Genomic DNA, 26,717 nt, shown 5'->3' on the forward strand with positions numbered 1-26,717 from the left:
CCCATCCAATGGGCTGCGGATGGGAGGGCTGATAGCCTTTGTTGTAAAATAAAAGATATTGTTTTTAGTAGCAGTACTACAAGTCCCAGCAAGCCTCCCCCGCATGCAGGTACTTGGAGAACCACAAGTACCAGCATGCGGCGGAAAAACTGGCCCGCTGGTACCTGTAGTACTACCACTAAAAAAATACCCAAAAAAACACAAGACACACACACCGTGAAAGTATAATTTTATTACATACATACACACATACATACATACTTACCTTATGTTCCCACGCAGGTCGGTCCTCTTCTCCAGTAGAATCCAAGGGGTACCTGTTGAAGAAATTATACTCACCAGATCCAGTGGTCCAGGCTCCTCGGCAAATCCAGGGTTAATCCACGTACTTGAATAAAAAAAAAAAACGGTGTCCCGACCACGAACTGAAAGGGGACCCATGTTTGCACATGGGCCACCTTTCCACGAATGCCAGAAACCCACTTTGACTTCTGTCTAAGTGGGTTTCTTCAGCCAATCAGGGAGTGCCACGTTGTAGCACTCTCCTGATCAGCTGTGTGCTGCTGTCCTCACTGACAGGCAGCACGCGGCAGTGTTACAATGTAGCGCCTATGCGCTACATTGTAACCAATGATGGGAACTTTCTGCCCTGCGGTTGACCTAAAGTGACGTCACCGCTGAGCAGAAAGTTCCCATCATTGGTTACAATGTAGCGCATAGGCGCTACATTGTAACACTGCCGCGTGCTGCCTGTCAGTGAGGACAGCAGCACACAGCTGATCAGGAGAGTGCTACAACGTGGCACTCCCTGATTGGCTGAAGAAACCCACTTAGACAGAAGTCAAAGTGGGTTTCTGGCATTCGTGGAAAGGTGGCCCATGTGCAAACATGGGTCCCCTTTCAGTTCGTGGTCGGGACACCGTTGTTTTTTTTTATTCAAGTACGTGGATTAACCCTGGATTTGCCGAGGAGCCTGGACCACTGGATCTGGTGAGTATAATTTCTTCAACAGGTACCCCTTGGATTCTACTGGAGAAGAGGACCGACCTGCGTGGGAACATAAGGTAAGTATGTATGTATGTGTGTATGTATGTATTAAAATTATACTTTCACGGTGTGTGTGTCTTGTGTTTTTTTGGGTATTTTTTTAGTGGTAGTACTACAGGTACCAGCGGGCCAGTTTTTCCGCCGCATGCTGGTACTTGTGGTTCTCCAAGTACCTGCATGCGGGGGAGGCTTGCTGGGACTTGTAGTACTGCTACTAAAAACAATATCTTTTATTTTACAACAAAGGCTATCAGCCCTCCCATCCGCAGCCCATTGGATGGGGGGGGAACAGCCTCGGGCTTCACCCCTGGCCCTTGGGTGGCTGGGGGGGGGGACCCCTTGATTGAAGGGGTCCCCACTCCCCCAGGGAACCCCGGCCAGGGGTGACTAGTTGGATTTTTGATGCCACGGCCGCAGGGCGCTGTATAAAAGTGACCCCCGGCTGTGGCATTATCTGTCCAGCTAGTGGAGCCCGGTGCTGGTTTTAAAAATACGGGGGACCCCTACTCTTTTTGTCCCCCGTATTTTTGGGACCAGGACCAGGCGCAGAGCCCGATGCTGGTTGCTTAAATATGGGGGAACCCCTGTCAATTTTTCCCCCATATTTTTGCAACCAGGATCGGCTCAAAGAGCCCGAGGCTGGTTATGCTTAGGAGGGGGGACCCCACGCATTTTTATTTTTTATTTTACATTGTTTAATTTTTAAAAAAAAAAATACGAAGCCCAGCACGGATCACACAGATCCAGCCGAGATTGATTGTAAAAAAAAAACGGCAGTGTTTTGCTAATCACTGCCGTAAAATTAGGTAAAAAAACACGAATGACATCGACATCGGAAGCAAAGAAAAACCCAAATACGACAGCTTAGTAAATCCATCGTAATCAATTCAAAAAGTTGCAGTTTTACACTGTCGATGTCATTCGTGATTGAACTTTGACCTTTTTTCGGAAATTACGAATCTTAGTAAATATACCCCTATATGTGCTTTTCTCTTCTCTTTATGACAAATACCTCCATATAAGGAATAATTCTGAACTAGTTGTGGGAGAAGAATTGTCATCTAGAAAGAAGAAGAAGAAAAAAAGAATTTTCCAAGTGAAACACAGAATTTATTTTTTGAACTATCCATTAAGACTTTCACATAATTTTCTTAGAGTGGGAGCGCCAACGGTGTATTCAACAATTTACTGTTGACTACTAGATCCAGGCCTTGCCTTTTGGTCTCTCAATGACACTGAGGGTGTTATCAGGGGTGATGGCAGAGATGTTGCTACAACTCCGCAAGCAGGAAGTGAACATCGTTCCATACTTGGACGATCTCCTCATAATGGCTATATTCAGAGCACAGTTGATGGAAAAGATCAGCCTTCCAACACGACTACTCACGGATCATGGGTGGATTCTCAATCTGCAGAAATCCCACCTAGAACCTACGCAGAGGCTTCAGTTCCTAGTAAGGATACTGGACACGGTGTCTCAGAAGGTGTTCCTTCCTATGGACAAGGCAAAGATAATTCAGACGATGGTACGTTCCATTTTGAAGCTGAACAAAATCTCGGTACATCTTTGCATATGCTTACTGGGAAAGATAATGGCCTCCTACGACGCAATTCGGTACGGTAGAGACCATGCATGACCATTCCAGCTGGATCTGCTGGACAAATGGTCTGGGTCACATCTGCACATGCGCCAGATGATATGCCTTTCACCAAACGCCAGGATTTCCCTCTTATGGTGGTTGCTGATCTCCCTCCTGGAGGGTCGACACTTCCGAATTCAGGATTGGATTCTGTTGACAATGGATGCAAGCCTCCATGGCTGGGGTGCAGTGACCCTAGGGGCTTGGTTCCAATGAAGGTGGTCTGATCAAGAGGCTTCCCTTTCAATAAATGTTTTGGCACTCAAGGCAATTTATAATGCCCTTTTGCTGACCTCTTTATATCCTTCATTATCAGGCCATACAGGTATGGTCGGAAAACGCACCAACTGTGGCTTACATAAACCAACAATGAGGTCCAAACAGCAGTGCTGCAATAAGGGAGGTGTCACATATACTCCTCTGGGTGGAGCGTAATCCTAAGGCCATTTCCGCCATATTAATTCCGGGAGTAGACAATTGTGGAGCAGACTTCCTCGGTAGACACGATCTGCACCTGGGGGAATGGGGCCTCTACCCGCAAGTGTTTCAGAAGATATTTCATCAATGTGGGCTACCCGCAAATCGACTTGTTGGTTTCTCAGCTGACCAAGAAGCTTCTGCGTTACTGTTCTGGTACAAGGGATCCACAGGCCACAGCAGTGGACTCTCTGGCGACACCGTGGATTTACTGGTTGGTGTACTTGTTCCCTCCAGTTCCTATAATTCCAAGAGTTCTCAAAGGACTTAAAGGGACAGGGTTCAGGCAATTCTGAGTGCCCCAGACTGGCCCCGCAGGGCTTGGTATGTAGACATTCTAGCCTTATTACTCGTAGGACCCTGGCCTCTGCCAATTCAGGATGATCGTCTTACACAGGGGGCGTTCGTCTATCCAGACTTACCACGGCTACGTTTGATGCAATGGAAGTATATTGGGAGGATTTTTGCCAGGAAAGAGATTCCGGGCTAGGTTATCTCGACTATGCTCCAAGCCGGCCAGATGGTCGCATCAAAACATTACCATTGCATATGGAAGAAATGTGTCTCTTGGTTTGAGGGTCAACAGTATTCTACTGTGGATTTTCATCTGGGACATATCTTGCACTTCCTGCAGGCTGTTGTGGATGTGGGCCTACGTTTTGGCTCCATAAAATTTAAAATCTCAGCCTTGTCTTTTTCTCCATGGAACAATTGGCTGTTTTCCCAGTGGTCCAGATGTTCTTGACAGGTGTCCTTCATATTCGACCACCCTTTGTGCCTCCCACAGCGCCGTGAGTTCTCAAGTTGATTCTGGCCTTTCTCCAATCGGTTTGATTGAACCTTTCCACAAGGTGGACATGGAGTATTTGACATGGCAGGCTGTCATGTTGTTGGCCTTGGCCTCAGTGAGGCGTGTTTTGGGATTAGGGGCCTTATCCTGTAAGAGTCCTTCTCTCGTGTTTCATGAGGATAGAGCGGTGCCTAAAATTCGCTAGAAGTTCTTGCCTAAGGTGGTATTAGCATTTCATATCAATTGGCCGATGATGGTTCTGGTTGTCACTGACACGTCTGTTACACCAATGTCCTTGGACGTGGTTCGGGCTTTGGAGATTTATGTCAAGAGGCCAGCTCGACTCAGAAAATCAGACTGCTTTTTGTTCTCTATGATGCTTCAAAGATTGGTTGTCCTGTTTCGAAGCAGTCTATTGCGTGTTGGATCAGGCTTACGATCCAACAGGCTCACTCTTCGGCGGCTTTGCCGCTGCCTAGGTCTGTTCAAGCCCACTCACACAGTCAGTGGGTTCTTCCTAGGTGGCTTCCCGGGGTGTCTCGGCTTTGTAGTTATGCTGGGCAGCTACTTGGTTGGGTTCGAACACGCTGTAAAGTTTTAAAGGTTTAACACCTTGGCTACTGAGGATCTTCAGTTTGGTCAATCAGTTTTGATGGGGTCTCAGCACTCTCCCACCCAGTTTGGGATTTTGCAACTTCTCCATGGTACTAAGACCATCCCAGTATCCCCTTGAACATTAGGATTTTAATACCTACCGGTAAATCCTTTTCTCGTAGTCCATAGGGGATACTGGGTGCCCACCTCTGTGCTTTGATATTTTTCAGCAAGAGTTGTTCTTGTGTGTTGTAGTTTGGGTCTGCTTTTGCTGTCCCTATGTTCAAGTTGTGGTTAGTGTTGCTATCCTCTTGTTATGTTGTGTGCTGGTTCGTTCTCTCACCACTTTCTTGTCTCTTTTCCTCCTTTCAAAGTATGTCCGTCTCCTCGGGCACAGTTTTCCTAGACTATGTCTACAGAGGGGCATAGAGGGGAGGAGCCATCACACTCTGAAGAAGTTTTAAAGTGCAGGCTCCAATGGACCCCATCTATACCCCATGGTACTAAAACCATCCCAGTATCCCCTACGCACTACAAGAAAAGGATTTTCCAGTAGGTATTAAAATCCTATTATTTCAGAATAGCAGGGCCATCCTCAGTTTAAGGTATCACTGCGAAGACGCCGTTTCGCATAACAATAACCTTAGTAGGAACTACCCATTTGTATTGCACATTTCCTTGGGTGGAATAGACGCCTTTTGGCCAGCGTCACAGGAGAAATATCTGGAAATATCTGCAGATTATCCAGGCACTCAGCTGTGGATGAGGAAGGCAAAGCAGCCTGTAGAATTCGTTCTTTAATATGAAAAAAGTGGACCCTGAGCAGAGTGTCCCTCGGTGCTTGGATAGGGGCCTGTTTGGACTTTGGGAGTCTATGGATCCTATCAATAAGAAGGTCCGCGGCAGAAGCCTTCAGTGGAAGTTTCTGAAAAGAGGACCGTGGCATAATCATAAAGCTCAGCATTTGTAACAGAATCCGGAACGCCCATTATTTTGATATTATTTCTCCGAGACCTGTCTTCTAAATCAATGACTTTATCACGTATAGAGACCATGTCTTCCTGAAGGGTGTCATGTGCTGAAATCAGATCTTTGTGAGATGCAACAATCTCTTTCATCTTATTCTGTACGATGTATAGAGCGTAGAGTAACAGGACCATCTAGAGTGTCCTAAGACGTATTCAGCCATTACAGCTGGGCTGTGCGTCTGACAAGAAGAAGCAGATGATGTAGTGGTCTCAGAAGAACCACCTGAATTTAAGGTACCAAAGAGATGGACAGGTGGGGCCGATTTGGTACCTTTTAACCTTTTTTGGAGGCATGATAAGCCGGCTACAAAGAGACTGACCTCTCAGAGATAGGAAAATACAAACGATCTATAAATAAAAGGAGCAGTAGTAAGCTGTCAGGATGACTCCGTTCAAAATGACATTCTTAGTGTGACGGGGGCATCCGTGCCAAAATTTCAAGTAAACATGATTTATTGCAACTCAAATAACACAGTAATGACCGAGAAATTCCATTAGAGGTCAGCGTGATCACAGACGTGAAGTACTCAGTCCAGAGAGACACAAATGGAAAAATATATTCAGTGGATAAAGCCACAAAATAATGGCACTTATTCCGAGTTGATCGCTCGCTAGCTGCTTTTAGCAGCAGTGCACATGCTAGGCTGCCGCCCTCTGGGAGTGTATCTTAGCTTAGCAGAAGTGCGAACGAAAGGTTAGCACTTCTGCTACTAAATATTTTCCTGCAGTTTCAGAGTGGCTCGAGACTTACTCCTTCCTTGCGATCACTGCAGTCTGTTTAGTTCCTGGTTTGACGTCACAAACGCCCTGCGTTCGGCCAGCCACTCATGCGTTTTTACCTGGCACGCCTGCGTTTTTTAGCGCACTCCCGGAAAACGGTCAGTTTACGCCCAGAAACACCCTTTTCCTGTCAATCACACAACGATCACTTGAGCGATGAAAAAACGTCGGTCGGCCTTGTGTAAAACTGCATAGTTTTGTGTGAAAGTACTTAGTGCTGCGTACCATGCGCAGAATTGCCGATTTTTCACCTAATCGCAGCGCTGCGAAAAACGTCAATGAGCGATCAACTCGGAATGAGGGCCAATATACTGTGAGGTTGTAATCAGAGTGTAATGAGCTGTACTCAGATGATACTTGATACTGGGCTCTGCATGTAGACTGAGAGGAAGTAGATGATAGTGGTACCATATAAATAGAAGGTAGTTTCACCTCCAGGCAAATGCTTCAATTTAATGTAGTGACCCCGGTCCAGCCATCAGGACACTTATTTATATTAAGCCTTATTGAAGGCAGAAGGCAAAGCATGCGATGGCCGACACCAGGATATAAAATGGCAGCCACCTTACTTCCCAATACCACCGCCGGGCGCCAGTGACTGTGGGCAGACCGTTCTGTCCCCAGCAGTAGCGGGAGCTGAGCACCTGTGTTATATGGAGAGCAAGTACTCCCGCCTTAGCCAAAAGCGCCTCCCAGTCAGGTATCCGGAGCATGCAGGAAAGTCTGGGCGCACTTAGCCCCAGAATACAGCCCGTGGCTTTATAGGCGTCACTAGGCTGCGGCAGTGAACGTGGCTGGGAGTGAGCGGAGCGAGCGGCTTTAGGGCAGTAGGAGTGGGGGACTTAATAGATTGGGCCTTGGTCCCAGCGGTGGCTGAGAGCTATCAGGTACGTTAGATAAGAAGCCACTTAGTGAGGAGAGCTCCAGAAAGCACGTCTGGATGGACCACGCCCCTCTTATTTATTGTTTTATATACTAACAGGGGTGACAGGTGTGGTACATCTCTGCAAAGGCAGATCCAATCTCTTTCTCATCAGACTCTGCTGTCTTCCCTGCACTCTCACTCAGATGTTCACTGCTGCCAGTAGCACACGTATGAGAAGCAGAAGTATGGCGGCAGCTGTATAGATTCTGATATGTAATTCTCTATATCATACTTCCTGTACACACATCATCCTTATTACTATTGAGGATTTAGAGGTAAGACACTGATGATGGGGGTGTAAAAATAGAATTTTAAGTACCTATCAGTAAATCCTTTTCTCTTAGTCTGTAGAGGATGCTGGGTTCCATTTAGTACCCTTGGGTATAGATGGGTCCTTTGGGAGCCACTGGCACTTTAAGAGTTTAATAGTGTAAGCTGACCCTTCCCTCTAGAAACTGTGCCAGAGGAGACGTACATACTTCGAGAGAAGGAAATACACAGATGGTGAGATTCACACCAGCTCACACATAACAAAAAGGAAAGCCAAGCTAACCAACTTGGAACAGTTCAGCAACAGCTGAACCAACAATACTGAACCAAATAACAATGCCGGAATACGAAGCACAGGGCGGCCGCCCAGCATCCTCTACGGACTACGAGAAAAGGATTTACTGGTTGGTAATTAAAATCCTATTTTTTCTTACGTCCTAGAGGATCCTGGGGTCCATTTAGTACCATGAGGATGTAGCAAAGCTCCCAGTACAGGCGGGAGAGTGCTAAGGTTCCTGCAGAAATGCTTGACCAAACATGAGGTACTTAGAGGCCAAAGTATAGAACTTATAAAACTTAGCAAACGTGTTCGACCCTGACGAAGTAGCTGCTCGACAAAGCTGAATAGACCGAGACACTCCGGGCAGCTGCCGAGGAAGAACCCACTTTACGGGTAGAGTGGGCCTGAACAGATTTTGGAATTGTCAGTCCTGCCGTGGAATAAGCATGCTGGATAGTAAGCCTGATCCAGCGTGAATTGTCTGCTTAGAATCAGGACACCCAATCTTGTTAGGATCATAAAATACAAATAGTGCATACGACTTCCTGAGACGAGTAGTTCTCTTCACATAGATTTTCAAAGCCCGCACGACATCCAAGGACTTTGAGGTAATTGAGGTGTCAGTAGCCACTGGCACCACAATAGGTTGGTTGAAAAGCCTACACAACCTTAGGGAGAAATTGCTGACGCGTTCTGAGCTCAGCTCTATCCTCATGGAAAATCAAGTAGGGGCTCTTGTGCGACAATGCGCCCAATTCTGACAGACGTCTGGCAGAAGCCAAGGCCAACAACATGACCGTCTTCCAAGTAAGAAACTTTATGTCAACCTCCTGTAAAGGATCGAACCAATCCGATTGCATGGACTGCAGCACCACATTAAGATACGAAGGTGCCATAGGAGGCACAAAGGGTGGTTGGATGTGCAGAACTCCTTTCAAGAAAGTCTGAACCTCAGGGATAGCAGCCAATTGTTTCTGGAAGAAAATAGACAATTCCGAAATCTGGACCTTGATGGAGCCCAAGCTGAACAAAATCTCGGTACATCTTTGCATATGCTTACTGGGAAAGATAATGGCCTCCTACGACGCAATTCGGTACGGTAGAGACCATGCATGACCATTCCAGCTGGATCTGCTGGACAAATGGTCTGGGTCACATCTGCACATGCGCCAGATGATATGCCTTTCACCAAACGCCAGGATTTCCCTCTTATGGTGGTTGCTGATCTCCCTCCTGGAGGGTCGACACTTCCGAATTCAGGATTGGATTCTGTTGACAATGGATGCAAGCCTCCATGGCTGGGGTGCAGTGACCCTAGGGGCTTGGTTCCAATGAAGGTGGTCTGATCAAGAGGCTTCCCTTTCAATAAATGTTTTGGCACTCAAGGCAATTTATAATGCCCTTTTGCTGACCTCTTTATATCCTTCATTATCAGGCCATACAGGTATGGTCGGAAAACGCACCAACTGTGGCTTACATAAACCAACAATGAGGTCCAAACAGCAGTGCTGCAATAAGGGAGGTGTCACATATACTCCTCTGGGTGGAGCGTAATCCTAAGGCCATTTCCGCCATATTAATTCCGGGAGTAGACAATTGTGGAGCAGACTTCCTCGGTAGACACGATCTGCACCTGGGGGAATGGGGCCTCTACCCGCAAGTGTTTCAGAAGATATTTCATCAATGTGGGCTACCCGCAAATCGACTTGTTGGTTTCTCAGCTGACCAAGAAGCTTCTGCGTTACTGTTCTGGTACAAGGGATCCACAGGCCACAGCAGTGGACTCTCTGGCGACACCGTGGATTTACTGGTTGGTGTACTTGTTCCCTCCAGTTCCTATAATTCCAAGAGTTCTCAAAGGACTTAAAGGGACAGGGTTCAGGCAATTCTGAGTGCCCCAGACTGGCCCCGCAGGGCTTGGTATGTAGACATTCTAGCCTTATTACTCGTAGGACCCTGGCCTCTGCCAATTCAGGATGATCGTCTTACACAGGGGGCGTTCGTCTATCCAGACTTACCACGGCTACGTTTGATGCAATGGAAGTATATTGGGAGGATTTTTGCCAGGAAAGAGATTCCGGGCTAGGTTATCTCGACTATGCTCCAAGCCGGCCAGATGGTCGCATCAAAACATTACCATTGCATATGGAAGAAATGTGTCTCTTGGTTTGAGGGTCAACAGTATTCTACTGTGGATTTTCATCTGGGACATATCTTGCACTTCCTGCAGGCTGTTGTGGATGTGGGCCTACGTTTTGGCTCCATAAAATTTAAAATCTCAGCCTTGTCTTTTTCTCCATGGAACAATTGGCTGTTTTCCCAGTGGTCCAGATGTTCTTGACAGGTGTCCTTCATATTCGACCACCCTTTGTGCCTCCCACAGCGCCGTGAGTTCTCAAGTTGATTCTGGCCTTTCTCCAATCGGTTTGATTGAACCTTTCCACAAGGTGGACATGGAGTATTTGACATGGCAGGCTGTCATGTTGTTGGCCTTGGCCTCAGTGAGGCGTGTTTTGGGATTAGGGGCCTTATCCTGTAAGAGTCCTTCTCTCGTGTTTCATGAGGATAGAGCGGTGCCTAAAATTCGCTAGAAGTTCTTGCCTAAGGTGGTATTAGCATTTCATATCAATTGGCCGATGATGGTTCTGGTTGTCACTGACACGTCTGTTACACCAATGTCCTTGGACGTGGTTCGGGCTTTGGAGATTTATGTCAAGAGGCCAGCTCGACTCAGAAAATCAGACTGCTTTTTGTTCTCTATGATGCTTCAAAGATTGGTTGTCCTGTTTCGAAGCAGTCTATTGCGTGTTGGATCAGGCTTACGATCCAACAGGCTCACTCTTCGGCGGCTTTGCCGCTGCCTAGGTCTGTTCAAGCCCACTCACACAGTCAGTGGGTTCTTCCTAGGTGGCTTCCCGGGGTGTCTCGGCTTTGTAGTTATGCTGGGCAGCTACTTGGTTGGGTTCGAACACGCTGTAAAGTTTTAAAGGTTTAACACCTTGGCTACTGAGGATCTTCAGTTTGGTCAATCAGTTTTGATGGGGTCTCAGCACTCTCCCACCCAGTTTGGGATTTTGCAACTTCTCCATGGTACTAAGACCATCCCAGTATCCCCTTGAACATTAGGATTTTAATACCTACCGGTAAATCCTTTTCTCGTAGTCCATAGGGGATACTGGGTGCCCACCTCTGTGCTTTGATATTTTTCAGCAAGAGTTGTTCTTGTGTGTTGTAGTTTGGGTCTGCTTTTGCTGTCCCTATGTTCAAGTTGTGGTTAGTGTTGCTATCCTCTTGTTATGTTGTGTGCTGGTTCGTTCTCTCACCACTTTCTTGTCTCTTTTCCTCCTTTCAAAGTATGTCCGTCTCCTCGGGCACAGTTTTCCTAGACTATGTCTACAGAGGGGCATAGAGGGGAGGAGCCATCACACTCTGAAGAAGTTTTAAAGTGCAGGCTCCAATGGACCCCATCTATACCCCATGGTACTAAAACCATCCCAGTATCCCCTACGCACTACAAGAAAAGGATTTTCCAGTAGGTATTAAAATCCTATTATTTCAGAATAGCAGGGCCATCCTCAGTTTAAGGTATCACTGCGAAGACGCCGTTTCGCATAACAATAACCTTAGTAGGAACTACCCATTTGTATTGCACATTTCCTTGGGTGGAATAGACGCCTTTTGGCCAGCGTCACAGGAGAAATATCTGGAAATATCTGCAGATTATCCAGGCACTCAGCTGTGGATGAGGAAGGCAAAGCAGCCTGTAGAATTCGTTCTTTAATATGAAAAAAGTGGACCCTGAGCAGAGTGTCCCTCGGTGCTTGGATAGGGGCCTGTTTGGACTTTGGGAGTCTATGGATCCTATCAATAAGAAGGTCCGCGGCAGAAGCCTTCAGTGGAAGTTTCTGAAAAGAGGACCGTGGCATAATCATAAAGCTCAGCATTTGTAGCAGAATCCGGAGCGCCCATTATTCTGATATTATTTCTCCGAGACCTGTCTTCTAAATCAATGACTTTATCACGTATAGAGACCATGTCTTCCTGAAGGGTGTCATGTGCTGAAATCAGATCTTTGTGAGATGCAACAATCTCTTTCATCTTATTCTGTACGATGTATAGAGCGTAGAGTAACAGGACCATCTAGAGTGTCCTAAGACGTATTCAGCCATTACAGCTGGGCTGTGCGTCTGACAAGAAGAAGCAGATGATGTAGTGGTCTCAGAAGAACCACCTGAATTTAAGGTACCAAAGAGATGGACAGGTGGGGCCGATTTGGTACCTTTTAACCTTTTTTGGAGGCATGATAAGCCGGCTACAAAGAGACTGACCTCTCAGAGATAGGAAAATACAAACGATCTATAAATAAAAGGAGCAGTAGTAAGCTGTCAGGATGACTCCGTTCAAAATGACATTCTTAGTGTGACGGGGGCATCCGTGCCAAAATTTCAAGTAAACATGATTTATTGCAACTCAAATAACACAGTAATGACCGAGAAATTCCATTAGAGGTCAGCGTGATCACAGACGTGAAGTACTCAGTCCAGAGAGACACAAATGGAAAAATATATTCAGTGGATAAAGCCACAAAATAATGGCACTTATTCCGAGTTGATCGCTCGCTAGCTGCTTTTAGCAGCAGTGCACATGCTAGGCTGCCGCCCTCTGGGAGTGTATCTTAGCTTAGCAGAAGTGCGAACGAAAGGTTAGCACTTCTGCTACTAAATATTTTCCTGCAGTTTCAGAGTGGCTCGAGACTTACTCCTTCCTTGCGATCACTGCAGTCTGTTTAGTTCCTGGTTTGACGTCACAAACGCCCTGCGTTCGGCCAGCCACTCATGCGTTTTTACCTGGCACGCCTGCGTTTTTTAGCGCACTCCCGGAAAACGGTCAGTTTACGCCCAGAAACACCCTTTTCCTGTCAATCACACAACGATCACTTGAGCGATGAAAAAACGTCGGTCGGCCTTGTGTAAAACTGCATAGTTTTGTGTGAAAGTACTTAGTGCTGCGTACCATGCGCAGAATTGCCGATTTTTCACCTAATCGCAGCGCTGCGAAAAACGGCAATGAGCGATCAACTCGGAATGAGGGCCAATATACTGTGAGGTTGTAATCAGAGTGTAATGAGCTGTACTCAGATGATACTTGATACTGGGCTCTGCATGTAGACTGAGAGGAAGTAGATGATAGTGGTACCATATAAATAGAAGGTAGTTTCACCTCCAGGCAAATGCTTCAATTTAATGTAGTGACCCCGGTCCAGCCATCAGGACACTTATTTATATTAAGCCTTATTGAAGGCAGAAGGCAAAGCATGCGATGGCCGACACCAGGATATAAAATGGCAGCCACCTTACTTCCCAATACCACCGCCGGGCGCCAGTGACTGTGGGCAGACCGTTCTGTCCCCAGCAGTAGCGGGAGCTGAGCACCTGTGTTATATGGAGAGCAAGTACTCCCGCCTTAGCCAAAAGCGCCTCCCAGTCAGGTATCCGGAGCATGCAGGAAAGTCTGGGCGCACTTAGCCCCAGAATACAGCCCGTGGCTTTATAGGCGTCACTAGGCTGCGGCAGTGAACGTGGCTGGGAGTGAGCGGAGCGAGCGGCTTTAGGGCAGTAGGAGTGGGGGACTTAATAGATTGGGCCTTGGTCCCAGCGGTGGCTGAGAGCTATCAGGTACGTTAGATAAGAAGCCACTTAGTGTGGAGAGCTCAAGAAAGCACGTCTGGATGGACCACGCCCCTCTTATTTATTGTTTTATATACTAACAGGGGTGACAGGTGTGGTACATCTCTGCAAAGGCAGATCCAATCTCTTTCTCATCAGACTCTGCTGTCTTCCCTGCACTCTCACTCAGATGTTCACTGCTGCCAGTAGCACACGTATGAGAAGCAGAAGTATGGCGGCAGCTGTATAGATTCTGATATGTAATTCTCTATATCATACTTCCTGTACACACATCATCCTTATTACTATTGAGGATTTAGAGGTAAGACACTGATGATGGGGGTGTAAAAATAGAATTTTAAGTACCTATCAGTAAATCCTTTTCTCTTAGTCTGTAGAGGATGCTGGGTTCCATTTAGTACCCTTGGGTATAGATGGGTCCTTTGGGAGCCACTGGCACTTTAAGAGTTTAATAGTGTAAGCTGACCCTTCCCTCTAGAAACTGTGCCAGAGGAGACGTACATACTTCGAGAGAAGGAAATACACAGATGGTGAGATTCACACCAGCTCACACATAACAAAAAGGAAAGCCAAGCTAACCAACTTGGAACAGTTCAGCAACAGCTGAACCAACAATACTGAACCAAATAACAATGCCGGAATACGAAGCACAGGGCGGCCGCCCAGCATCCTCTACGGACTACGAGAAAAGGATTTACTGGTTGGTAATTAAAATCCTATTTTTTCTTACGTCCTAGAGGATCCTGGGGTCCATTTAGTACCATGAGGATGTAGCAAAGCTCCCAGTACAGGCGGGAGAGTGCTAAGGTTCCTGCAGAAATGCTTGACCAAACATGAGGTACTTAGAGGCCAAAGTATAGAACTTATAAAACTTAGCAAACGTGTTCGACCCTGACGAAGTAGCTGCTCGACAAAGCTGAATAGACCGAGACACTCCGGGCAGCTGCCGAGGAAGAACCCACTTTACGGGTAGAGTGGGCCTGAACAGATTTTGGAATTGTCAGTCCTGCCGTGGAATAAGCATGCTGGATAGTAAGCCTGATCCAGCGTGAATTGTCTGCTTAGAATCAGGACACCCAATCTTGTTAGGATCATAAAATACAAATAGTGCATACGACTTCCTGAGACGAGTAGTTCTCTTCACATAGATTTTCAAAGCCCGCACGACATCCAAGGACTTTGAGGTAATTGAGGTGTCAGTAGCCACTGGCACCACAATAGGTTGGTTGAAAAGCCTACACAACCTTAGGGAGAAATTGCTGACGCGTTCTGAGCTCAGCTCTATCCTCATGGAAAATCAAGTAGGGGCTCTTGTGCGACAATGCGCCCAATTCTGACACACGTCTGGCAGAAGCCAAGGCCAACAACATGACCGTCTTCCAAGTAAGAAACTTTATGTCAACCTCCTGTAAAGGATCGAACCAATCCGATTGCAGGGACTGCAGCACCACATTAAGATACGAAGGTGCCATAGGAGGCACAAAGGGTGGTTGGATGTGCAGAACTCCTTTCAAGAAAGTCTGAACCTCAGGGATAGCAGCCAATTGTTTCTGGAAGAAAATAGACAATTCCGAAATCTGGACCTTGATGGAGCCCAAGCGTAGGCCAACATCCACACTCGACTTCAGAAAGAGGAGAAAATGTCCCTGTTAAAACTCCACCATAGGAAACTTCTTGGATTCACACCAAGACACATACTTTTTCCAAATCCGATGGTAATGCTTAGACGTTACCCCCTTCCTAGCTTGGATCAGAGTAGGAATAACCTTATTCGGAATGCCCTTTCGAGCTAAGATCTGGTGTTCAACTTCTATGCCGTCAAACGTAGCTGCTGTAAGTCTTGATAGGCAAACAGCCCCTGCAGTAGAAGGTCCTCTTGAAGAGGAAGAGGCCTCTGATCCTCCAGCAGTAATGCTAGAAGATCCGCATACCAAGCACACCTTGGCCAGTTCAGAGCAATGACGGTCGCTGGAACTCTTGATCTTTTTATTAGTTTGAGAATCCTTGGGATGAGTGGAAGTGGAGGGAACACATACACTGACTGACACCACTTTACTTTCTTCTGGCTTTGTTAGGGGGTGGTGGCCATGCTGCGGGAGTGAGCAGTCGCCTCGTGGTCTTGCGATCAGCACCCTCAGAAGCTCAGTGTCCTGTCAGCGGACTAGGGAACCATTAACTCTTCAGGAAGTTGGTTCCTATTCCCGACCCCCCCCCTAAGTCCCACGAAGCAGGGAGGTTGTTGCCAGCAGCCTTCCTGAAACCTAACTAACTCTAGAAAATAAAAAACTAATAAAACTCCTAGGAGCTCCCATAGCTGTGACTGGCTCCCCGGGCACATTTTCTAAACTGAGTCTGGCAGGAGTGGCATAGAGGGAGGGGCCAGCCCACACTATTAAACTCTTAAAGTGGCAGTGGCTCTCAAAGGACCCGTCTATACCCCATGGTACTAAATGGACCCCAGCTTCCTCTAGGATGTCAGAGAAAGTAGATTATAACCTAGCAGGTGATGATGATGATTACAGGGTATCATATGGTGTATTGCATGTAAAGTACCTTGTTCCACACCTACTCTGCTGTAGCAATATACGTTATATAAGGGTAACACATGTACAGGCTTACCAGCGTATGAGCACACACATAAAGGAATGCTACCTTACCAATGCTTCCAGGAGTAACGTTAGGAGACATTTCTCTGATCCATCAGCTCATACGACTGATGTTATTGTTCATCTAGAATCTCCAATTCATACGATATGTTCCCCATCCATTGTTTTACATTGGTGCTGACATAGGACTTGGCGAGTGACTACATCTCCATTTATACTTCATGGTTAGTTACCAGTACAAGAGAGAGATATATCTAAGTCTTATTATAATATTACATTTGTTATTGTGAGTGTTCTCAGGAGGGTGGACACAATGATAGTCTGAGACACAATATTATAAAGCCTTCATTAAAAGTTATGTTTTATTACACACAGACATTTACAATTAAGTGTCCCAGAGTCGTCTTCTCCTATTGTTTACAAGATTAATATTGTTACAGAAATGTCACATTTCCATAATGTATTTTATTTCCAGCAGATGGACACACAAGCAGGAATATCTCAGAAGGACATCTAATGTTATCCCCGGATTGTGACATAAAAGATAATGAAAGTAGACAGGATTCTCCAGGAGATAAACCCATTACCCCAATTATACATCCACCTCTATCAGCTGATCCCTCTGATCCTGGGAAATGTTCTCCTGATCACTCTGATATTGGAGCATCTGTTACAGCTCTGACTGTAGATACAGTGTTTCCGTGTTCTATAGATGCCAAATGTTTTACACAGAACACAAAGCCTATTAACCCACGCACAGGTAAGGCAGGTGAAAGGCCACTGATATGTTCAGAGTTTGGGAAATGTTTTGCACACAAATCAGATCTTGTTACACATCACAGAAGTCACACAGGTGAGAAGCCATTTTCTTGCTCTGAGTGTGGGAAAAGTTTTACCTGGAAATCCCACCTTGTTATACATCAGAGAAGTCACACAGGTGAGAAGCCTTTTCCATGTTCTGAGTGTGGAAAATGTTTTGCACACAAATCAGGTCTTGTTATACATCACAGAAGTCACACAGGTGAGGAGCCATATCCATGTTCTGAGTGTGGGAAATGTTTTACCTGCAAATCACAACTTGTTACACATCAGCGAAGTCACACAGGTGAGAAGCCATTTTCTTGCTCTGAGTGTGGGAAATGTTGTGTAAGTAAATCACATCTTGTTATACATAACAGAAGTCACACAGGTGAGAAACCATTTTCTTGTTCTGAGTGTGGGAAATGTTTTACACGGAAATCACATCTTGTTACACATCAGCAAAGTCACGCAGGTGAGAAGGCATTTCCATGTTCTGAGTGTGGGAATTGTTTTGCAAACAAATCAGATCTTGTTAGACATAACAGAAGTCACACAGGTGAGAAGCTGTTTTCCTGCTCTGAGTGCGGGAAATGTTTTGTAAGTAAATCACATCTTGTTATACATCACAGAAGTCACACAGGTGAGAAGCCATTTTCTTGCACTGAGTGTGGGAAATGTTTTACACAAAAATTAAATCTTGTTAGACATAACAAAAGTCACACAGGTGAGAAGCCATTTACATGCTCTGAGTGTGGGAAATGTTTTGCTCACAAATTACATCTTGTTAGACATCAGAGGAGACACACAGGTGAGAAACCATTTTCTTGCTCTGAGTGTAGGAAATGTTTTACACGGAAATCACAACTTGTTACACATCAGCAAAGTCACACAGGTGAGAAGGCATTTCCATGTTCTGAGTGTGGGAAATGGTTTGCACAGAAATCAGGTCTTGTTAAACATCAGAGAAGTCACACAGGTGAGAGTCCATTTCCAAACTCTGAGAAATAAATAAGCTCTTGCTGCACACAATAGACATCACTCAGGTGAGGAACCATTTTAATCTTCTGGAGTATACTCATTGCCATGCGTTGTTCTTCAAGGTTCTTATCCTATCTCCTATGCTTTTTGCAATATACATGTTACCACTGGGTGAAATAATCAGATGTCATGCCCTCATCTACCACTGCTCTGCAGATGACCTGTCTTTTGCTCCAGGTACTGAGAACCCAGTACCAATCCTAAATGGTTGTCTAGCTGAGCTCCAGGTGTGGGTGATGCCAGTTGGCTGTGACACAGTCCTGGTGAAACAGGTCCATATGGTAGAAGCTCACCAACAAAGGGCAGGGCTACAGCTCAGCTTTGCCTACCAACCAGACTTACGTTTGGGTGTTCAGAGTTACAAAATGCTGATCCTATGCGTAATCTTGGTGTCCTGGATGGCGGAGTGACACTTAGACATCACGTATCAGCCACAATCAGATCCTCATCTGAGGAACATAGCCAGACTCCAGCACTTATTTCCCTCAGAAGATCTACCTACAGTCATACATGCACTTGTATCATCACACATAGACTACTACAATGTCCTCTACCTGGGTCTCCCAGCAAAATAATTGCACCGCTTGTAGCTTGTACAGAATGCAGCAGCCAGGCTGTTACCTAACCAGCCCGTTCCTGCCACATAACACCCAATCTCTGCTCCCTTCACCGGCTGCCTGTAAGATGGTGACTATTACATAATCTTACTGACTCTCCCAGCCCTACATGACCAGGGTCCATGGTACCAGAAGCAGCTTCTGCCTCCTTACTGCCCAGTTACTACCATCTGCAGATGAAGGACTGTTACCAGCAGTACCAAGAATCCCCAAGAAGTTCTGAGATGTCAGAGGGGCAGAGAGGGTGGTGGCAGTAGTGCTGTAGCGGGGGCTGCAGGAGGCACTGTCTGTGGGTAATATTGTCCCCAAGCAGCGCTAAGGTGTCAGAGGGGGAGACGAGGCAGTAGTAGGGGAGGATAAGGAGGATGGCAGTAGTGACAGAGGACAAGGTGGGTGGCAGTTGTGGGGTGAGATGTGGCAGTAGTGGGGGGGGGGGGACAGGGTGGATGGCTGCAGTGCAGTACCAGGGGCTGCTGGAGACAGTAACGAGGTGTATGGGTCCCACACCGAATCAGTTGATAATTAGACATAGTGATGATTATACCTCCTTATTTCTAATTAATCCCTTGTATGTGTTACTGTTATTTGCTGTGTCAGCCTTTATGTGTGTTCTGTGTAATAATCCTGAAAGTAGTGCTGCTACAGATCTCATATCATTTGTAGTAACTTGGAAAAGATGAGATATAAGGTGCACTCTGGAAGCTTATAGGGGGTTAATCAGAGATGATCGCAGATGTGACATCATGCAGCCCCTGGAAAATGGTCCTGGCCCGCCTGCGTTTACCCCTCAGGGATGCGACCACAATGTGTGTGCACGGCCGCTGCACATGTGTATTTTGCCACCACCAGCAAACTGCTGGGGGCCGCTATTGCGGCTGGGTCTGAATGACCCCCATAGTGTTTTAGCTCTTCTGATATGTATCTGTTTTACTTACCTGCAATACTATAATGTAACTTGAATTGTTTATGTGCTTTAAGGATATTTTATCCATGTTGTGCAGAGTAAAGTATTTTTTAAATTTAAAATATAGAGAAAAATCTGTGTATTAAAGATATGAAATGAAGTTAAAAACAAAAGATTTCCATTGTCTTTTTATGTGTCTGTGTATTATCTTATATCCAGATAATTGTCGCTATGGTGACAGAAACAATTTCCTGTTAATGTGTCACTTGTATTGTTACTTTTGTGTCCAGCGGGTGGGCTCGGAAATGTTATCCTTTTCCTTACAGCCCCAGTTGCTGGAGAAAATGAAGGAGGAGCTGGGGACGGGTCACGTTCCGCTTGAGCTGACAATTTTCTCACCAGCAGGTCTTTCCCCCTCTGCAGACTTGTGTCTGGAAAGAGAGATACAACGTAGGCTTTAAACCTAGGATCGAGCACGGTGGCCAAAATGTAGTGTTCTGATTTCAACAGATTGTCAACCCTTGAATCCCGGCAAAGCGAATGAAGGGCTCCATCCACAAGTGTTTCCAGGGAAGACGTTAAATCCGAGGGACTATGCACAGGCCCAAATGATAATTGTTTTATGATCCTTCTATGTATGAACCAACCGATAGAGGGAATAATCCAAAAGTGTTAATACCAAAGATTAGCTAATCAGGTTGGAGGTGCGCCATTAAGCAAATTGCAATGACTGGTTAGGGGGTTTAGAAAAAACACTAGTGGGCTTATATCTAAAGAAGCCTTAATGTGTGGTGCACTCTTTTCTTTATGTTTCAGGGTAAAGATTTTTCAATAGGCAAGACATAAGGCAATTGATTGTCAGAATGGAAAGACAAATACTTGATAAAGCCTATTGTTTATCTTATAACATTCACTATATATTGGTAAGAGACTCTGTACGCAATTGGCGTACGGGGGTACCGTAATGGTACGCACTTAGCATAGCAGATGCTAGACCGTGAGTGCGACGCACGAGCGACACATACGCTCACGGGTTTACGCTTGGTATCGAGCACGCTATAGGCGGCCAACTACCGTAATGCTACGCTACTAGCGTAGCGGACGCTGTGCCCACGAGAGGAACACGAGCGGCGCAGACGCTCACGGGATGACACACAGTAAACCTTGTTAGCAATACACTGAAAGGATATACTTATACTGTAAACCTTAATACTGAAATTCTGTAATGATATAACGCTTCTTAACCTTGTTAATATAAAAGCTGCTTGAGCGATTGAGACGCTCAGAGTACCCTTAGCAATGTAATGATAAACACACAATACCTTGTAAGGTTCCAAAACCTTTATCTAGATGATTTTAGTATGTAAAAAGGGGAAAACAGTTACAGCTTATACACTACAAAACTAACATTAATACCTAAACAGAATAACTATACATAAATATACAATATCGACACAATCGCAAATAATAACAGAGAGAAAGAGTAAATGGCTAACACAGAAGGAGAACAAGATGATTACAGAGAAACTTACACACGTGGGGATGAATCGCAAGCGCAGTCCTGGACCAGGGACCCAGGCTTCAGTGTGAAAACCTTGCAGAGTCTTGTGTGACCAAGCCTATTGCAAGCTGCACCTGGGATCATTGGTTAGTTCAAGAAGTGGGCGATGGCTAGGACTTGTTAGTATTCTAAATTCCTCTTTGTCTGGTTATATTGAGGAAAGCTATTGTTTTGGATCTTCCAAACAAACTCTGTCTCTGGGCTTTGTTCACCCCACTGTCCCCTCCTTCAGTTGAGACAATGACATCTCAGCACTCATTCTTCTGGAGAGAAACCTGGTCCTATTCATAAACAAAGGTGTAAGCCCTCTTCATAGAATCTCAAAGCTTAGTGTAAATAAGGCCATTGTGTCTTAGTCTGCGGGAAATTCATGCCTGCATTCCATTCACTTACCCTCCACTTATGTGTAATTTATAGATAAAATACAATTTATCTATTTTCTACTTCTGGCAATAACTATGCGAAGGAATATGCAAATCTTTCCTAGCTATGATAGGAATATTACCCTTACAATACTCTACAGCTGGATACTAAACACAACTGTTCAACCCCTATCTGACCCTTCGTATCATGCAAAGAGGAATCCCTCTGTCCAAAAACCGTTTATACTAAACAAACTTACTGACATTGTTAAGGGGAATATTATCTACAAAACGCCCTATAAAGGTTAAATATGTTGCGATCGAGTCGCTCGCTAGTCGCACACAAACACCGCCGTAAATACACATCTCGGTGCGCCGTCGACGTCGGAGCATCCCTTACGCAACCTGAGGGGATGCGTACGCATGGGGGAGTCGGTGCACGAGCAGCGGGCATGTGCATTGGGGTTAGTACAAGGAAATAGTGAATCATGATATTTTTCGACTTTGACATAAGAATGAAAGATATAAAATAATTTATATACCAGCACTACCTATGTATGGGTATATGGGTAGCGCAATAATTGATATAAGCAAGTGAAATATAAAAAGAAATTTAAACATAGGTTTTATTTATCAAATTTATTAGATCCTTTCACAGCGGAATTGTGATCTCAGAAAAAAAACATTTTACAGCTGCTCCCTGCAGAGCGTTACTACTGCATACTACCTAAGTGCTCCCTGCAGAGCGTTACTACTGCGTACAACCTAATTGCTCCCTGCAGAGCGTTACTACTGCATACAACCTAAGTGCTCCCTGCAGAGCGTTACTACTGCATACAACCTAAGTGCACCCTGCAGAGCGTTACTACTGCATACAACCTAAGTGCTCCCTGCAGAGCGTTAATACTGCATACAATCTAAGTGCTCCCTGCAGAGCGTTACTACTGCATACAACCTAAGTGCACCCTGCAGAGCGTTACTACTGCATACAACCTAAGTGCACCCTGCAGAGCGTTACTACTGCGTACAACCTAATTGCTCCCTGCAGAGCGTTACTACTGCATACAACCTAAGTGCTCCCTGCAGAGCGTTACTACTGCATACTACCTAAGTGCTCCCTGCAGAGCGTTACTACTGCGTACAACCTAATTGCTCCCTGCAGAGCGTTACTACTGCATACAACCTAAGTGCTCCCTGCAGAGCGTTACCACTGCATACAATCTAAGTGCTCCCTGCAGAGCGTTACTACTGCATACAACCAAAGTGCTCCCTGCAGAGCGTTACTACTGCATACAACCTAAGTGCTCCCTGCAGAGCGTTACTACTGCATACAATCTAAGTGCTCCCTGCAGAGCGTCACTACTGCATACAACCTAAGTGCTCCCTGCAGAGCGTTACCACTGCATACAACCTAAGTGGCCTTTTCTGGTAACCACTATGTCTTACAATGACCACTTTGTTACTACCCGTAGCGTATCACACGTTACTACCTATAATGTATAACAGTGGGATCGTTCTCAAAGGTACAAAGAAACATATATGTACAATTCATGGCACTAATATGGACCCCAGAATCCTCTAGGACATAAGAGAACACACAATACAGTGAAATAACACAGCAACCCCAGACAGCTGGACTGAGACACAGAGAGGAATGAGACCAGAACACAAACCCTCAAGTCATAGCTCTGCTGGGCATAAGCCAGTGCCTGAGATAAAGGAGCTGGTGTATTTACTATTTATATGCTCCCCCTGGTACCAGTACAAGGCTGTGTAGCAGGGTCTGTGGAGGAGCAGCGCTCTGCTGGACATAAGCCAGTGCCTGAGATAAAGGAGCTGGTGTATTTACTATTTATATGCTCCCCCCTGGTACCAGTACAGGCTGTGTAGCAGGGTCTGTGGAGGAGCAGTGCTCTGCTGGACATAAGCCAGTGCCTGAGATAAAGGAGCTGGTGTATTTACTATTTATATGCTCCCCCCTGGTACCAGTACAGGCTGTGTAGCAGGGTCTGTGGAGGAGCAGTGCTCTGCTGGGCATAAGCCAGTGCCTGAGATAAAGGAGCTGGTGTATTTACTATTTATATGCTCCCCCCTGGTACCAGTACAAGGCTGTGTAGCAGGGTCTGTGGAGGAGCAGTGCTCTGCTGGGCATAAGCCAGTGCCTGAGATAAAGGAGCTGGTGTATTTACTATTTATATGCCCCCCCTGGTACCAGTACAGGCTGTGTAGCAGGGTCTGTGGAGGAGCAGCGCTCTGCTGGACATAAGCCAGTGCCTGAGATAAAGGAGCTGGTGTATTTACTATTTATATGCTCCCCCTTGGTACCAGTACAGGCTGTGTAGCAGGGTCTGTGGAGGAGCAGTGCTCTGCTGGGCATAAGCCAGTGCCTGAGATAAAGGAGCTGGTGTATTTACTATTTATATGCTCCCCCCTGGTACCAGTACAGGCTGTGTAGCAGGGTCTGTGGAGGAGCAGTGCTCTGCTGGACATAAGCCAGTGCCTGAGATAAAGGAGCTGGTGTATTTACTATTTATATGCTCCCCCTGGTACCAGTACAGGCTGTGTAGCAGGGTCTGTGGAGGAGCAGTGCTCTGCTGGGCATAAGCCAGTGCCTGAGATAAAGGAGCTGGTGTATTTACTATTTATATGCTCCCCCCTGGTACCAGTACAAGGCTGTGTAGCAGGGTCTGTGGAGGAGCAGTGCTCTGCTGGGCATAAGCCAGTGCCTGAGATAAAGGAGCTGGTGTATTTACTATTTATATGCTCCCCCTGGTACCAGTACAAGGCTCTGTAGCAGGGTCTGTGGAGGAGCAGCGCTGTGCTGGGCATAAGCCAGTGCCTGAGATAAAGGAGCTGGTGTATTTACTATTTATATGCTCCCCCCTGGTACCAGTACAAGGCTGTGTAGCAGAGTCTGTGGAGGAGCAGTGCTCTGCTGGACATAAGCCAGTGCCTGAGATAAAGGAGCTGGTGTATTTACTATTTATATGCCCCCCCCTGGTACCAGTACAAGGCTGTGTAGCAGGGTCTGTGGAGGAGCAGCGCTCTGCTGGACATAAGCCAGTGCCTGAGATAAAGGAGCTGGTGTATTTACTATTTATATGCTCCCCCCTGGTACCAGTACAGGCTGTGTAGCAGGGTCTGTGGAGGAGCAGTGCTCTGCTGGACATAAGCCAGTGCCTGAGATAAAGGAGCTGGTGTATTTACTATTTATATGCTCCCCCCTGGTACCAGTACAGGCTGTGTAGCAGGGTCTGTGGAGGAGCAGTGCTCTGCTGGACATAAGCCAGTGCCTGAGATAAAGGACCTGGTGTATTTACTATTTATATACTCCCCCTTGGTACCAGTACAAGGCTGTGTAGCAGGGTCTGTAGAGGAGCAGTGCTCTGCTGGGCATAAGCCAGTGCCTGAGATAAAGGAGCTGGTGTATTTACTATTTATATGCTCCCCCCTGGTACCAGTACAAGGCTGTGTAGCAGGGTCTGTGGAGGAGCAGTGCTCTGCTGGGCATAAGCCAGTGCCTGAGATAAAGGAGCTGGTGTATTTACTATTTATATGCTCCCCCCTGGTACCAGTACAGGCTGTGTAGCAGGGTCTGTGGAGGAGCAGTGCTCTGCTGGACATAAGCCAGTGCCTGAGATAAAGGAGCTGGTGTATTTACTATTTATATGCTCCCCCCTGGTACCAGTACAGGCTGTGTAGCAGGGTCTGTGGAGGAGCAGTGCTCTGCTGGGCATAAGCCAGTGCCTGAGATAAAGGAGCTGGTGTATTTACTATTTATATGCTCCCCCCTGGTACCAGTACAAGGCTGTGTAGCAGGGTCTGTGGAGGAGCAGTGCTCTGCTGGGCATAAGCCAGTGCCTGAGATAAAGGAGCTGGTGTATTTACTATTTATATGCTCCCCCTTGGTACCAGTACAAGGCTGTGTAGCAGGGTCTGTGGAGGAGCAGTGCTCTGCTGGACATAAGCCAGTGCCTGAGATAAAGGAGCTGGTATATTTACTATTTATATGCTCCCACCTGGTACCAGTACAGGCTGTGTAGCAGGGTCTGTGGAGGAGCAGTGCTCTGCTGGACATAAGCCAGTGCCTGAGATAAAGGAGCTGGTGTATTTACTATTTATATGCTCCCCCTGGTACCAGTACAGGCTGTGTAGCAGGGTCTGTGGAGGAGCAGCGCTCTGCTGGACATAAGCCAGTGCCTGAGATAAAGGAGCTGGTGTATTTACTATTTATATGCTCCCCCCTGGTACCAGTACAAGGCTCTGTAGCAGGGTCTGTGGAGGAGCAGCGCTGTGCTGGACATAAGCCAGTGCCTGAGATAAAGGAGCTGGTGTATTTACTATTTATATGCTCCCCCTGGTACCAGTACAAGGCTCTGTAGCAGGGTCTGTGGAGGAGCAGCGCTGTGCTGGGCATAAGCCAGTGCCTGAGATAAAGGAGCTGGTGTATTTACTATTTATATGCTCCCCCCTGGTACCAGTACAAGGCTGTGTAGCAGAGTCTGTGGAGGAGCAGTGCTCTGCTGGACATAAGCCAGTGCCTGAGATAAAGGAGCTGGTGTATTTACTATTTATATGCCCCCCCTGGTACCAGTACAGGCTGTGTAGTAGGGTCTGTGGAGGAGCAGCGCTCTGCTGGGCATAAGCCAGTGCCTGAGATAAAGGAGCTGGTGTATTTACTATTTATATGCTCCCCCCTGGTACCAGTACAGGCTGTGTAGCAGGGTCTGTGGAGGAGCAGTGCTCTGCTGGACATAAGCCAGTGCCTGAGATAAAGGAGCTGGTGTATTTACTATTTATATGCCCCCCCTGGTACCAGTACAAGGCTGTGTAGCAGGGTCTGTGGAGGAGCAGCGCTCTGCTGGACATAAGCCAGTGCCTGAGATAAAGGAGCTGGTGTATTTACTATTTATATGCTCCCCCCTGGTACCAGTACAGGCTGTGTAGCAGGGTCTGTGGAGGAGCAGTGCTCTGCTGGGCATAAGCCAGTGCCTGAGATAAAGGAGCTGGTGTATTTACTATTTATATGCTCCCCCTGGTACCAGTACAAGGCTGTGTAGCAGGGTCTGTGGAGGTGCAGTGCTCTGCTGGGCATAAGCCAGTGCCTGAGATAAAGGAGCTGGTGTATTTACTATTTATATGCTCCCCCCTGGTACCAGTACAGGCTGTGTAGCAGGGTCTGTGGAGGAGCAGTGCTCTGCTGGGCATAAGCCAGTGCCTGAGATAAAGGAGCTGGTGTATTTACTATTTATATGCTCCCCCTGGTACCAGTACAAGGCTGTGTAGCAGGGTCTGTGGAGGAGCAGCGCT

The 26,717-nt window shown here is 46.5% G+C and overlaps 1 protein-coding gene across 1 annotated transcript in view; it reads left to right on the plus strand.

The window, feature by feature from the left end:
- The window catches only part of LOC134998295 (gastrula zinc finger protein XlCGF26.1-like), a 48,515-nt gene extending 29,548 nt beyond the window's left edge, over nt 1-18,967 (plus strand). The window contains exon 6 of the mRNA XM_063951351.1: nt 16,603-18,967. Coding sequence (XP_063807421.1) covers nt 16,603-17,933 — 1,331 coding nt within the window. The 3' untranslated portion in view covers nt 17,934-18,967. The remainder of the gene's footprint in view (nt 1-16,602) is intronic.
- Nucleotides 18,968-26,717: the final 7,750 nt, after the last annotated feature.

The sequence above is a fragment of the Pseudophryne corroboree genome, unplaced genomic scaffold (genome assembly GCF_028390025.1).
Source record: "Pseudophryne corroboree isolate aPseCor3 unplaced genomic scaffold, aPseCor3.hap2 scaffold_1488, whole genome shotgun sequence".
Taxonomy (NCBI): Eukaryota; Metazoa; Chordata; class Amphibia; order Anura; family Myobatrachidae; genus Pseudophryne; species Pseudophryne corroboree.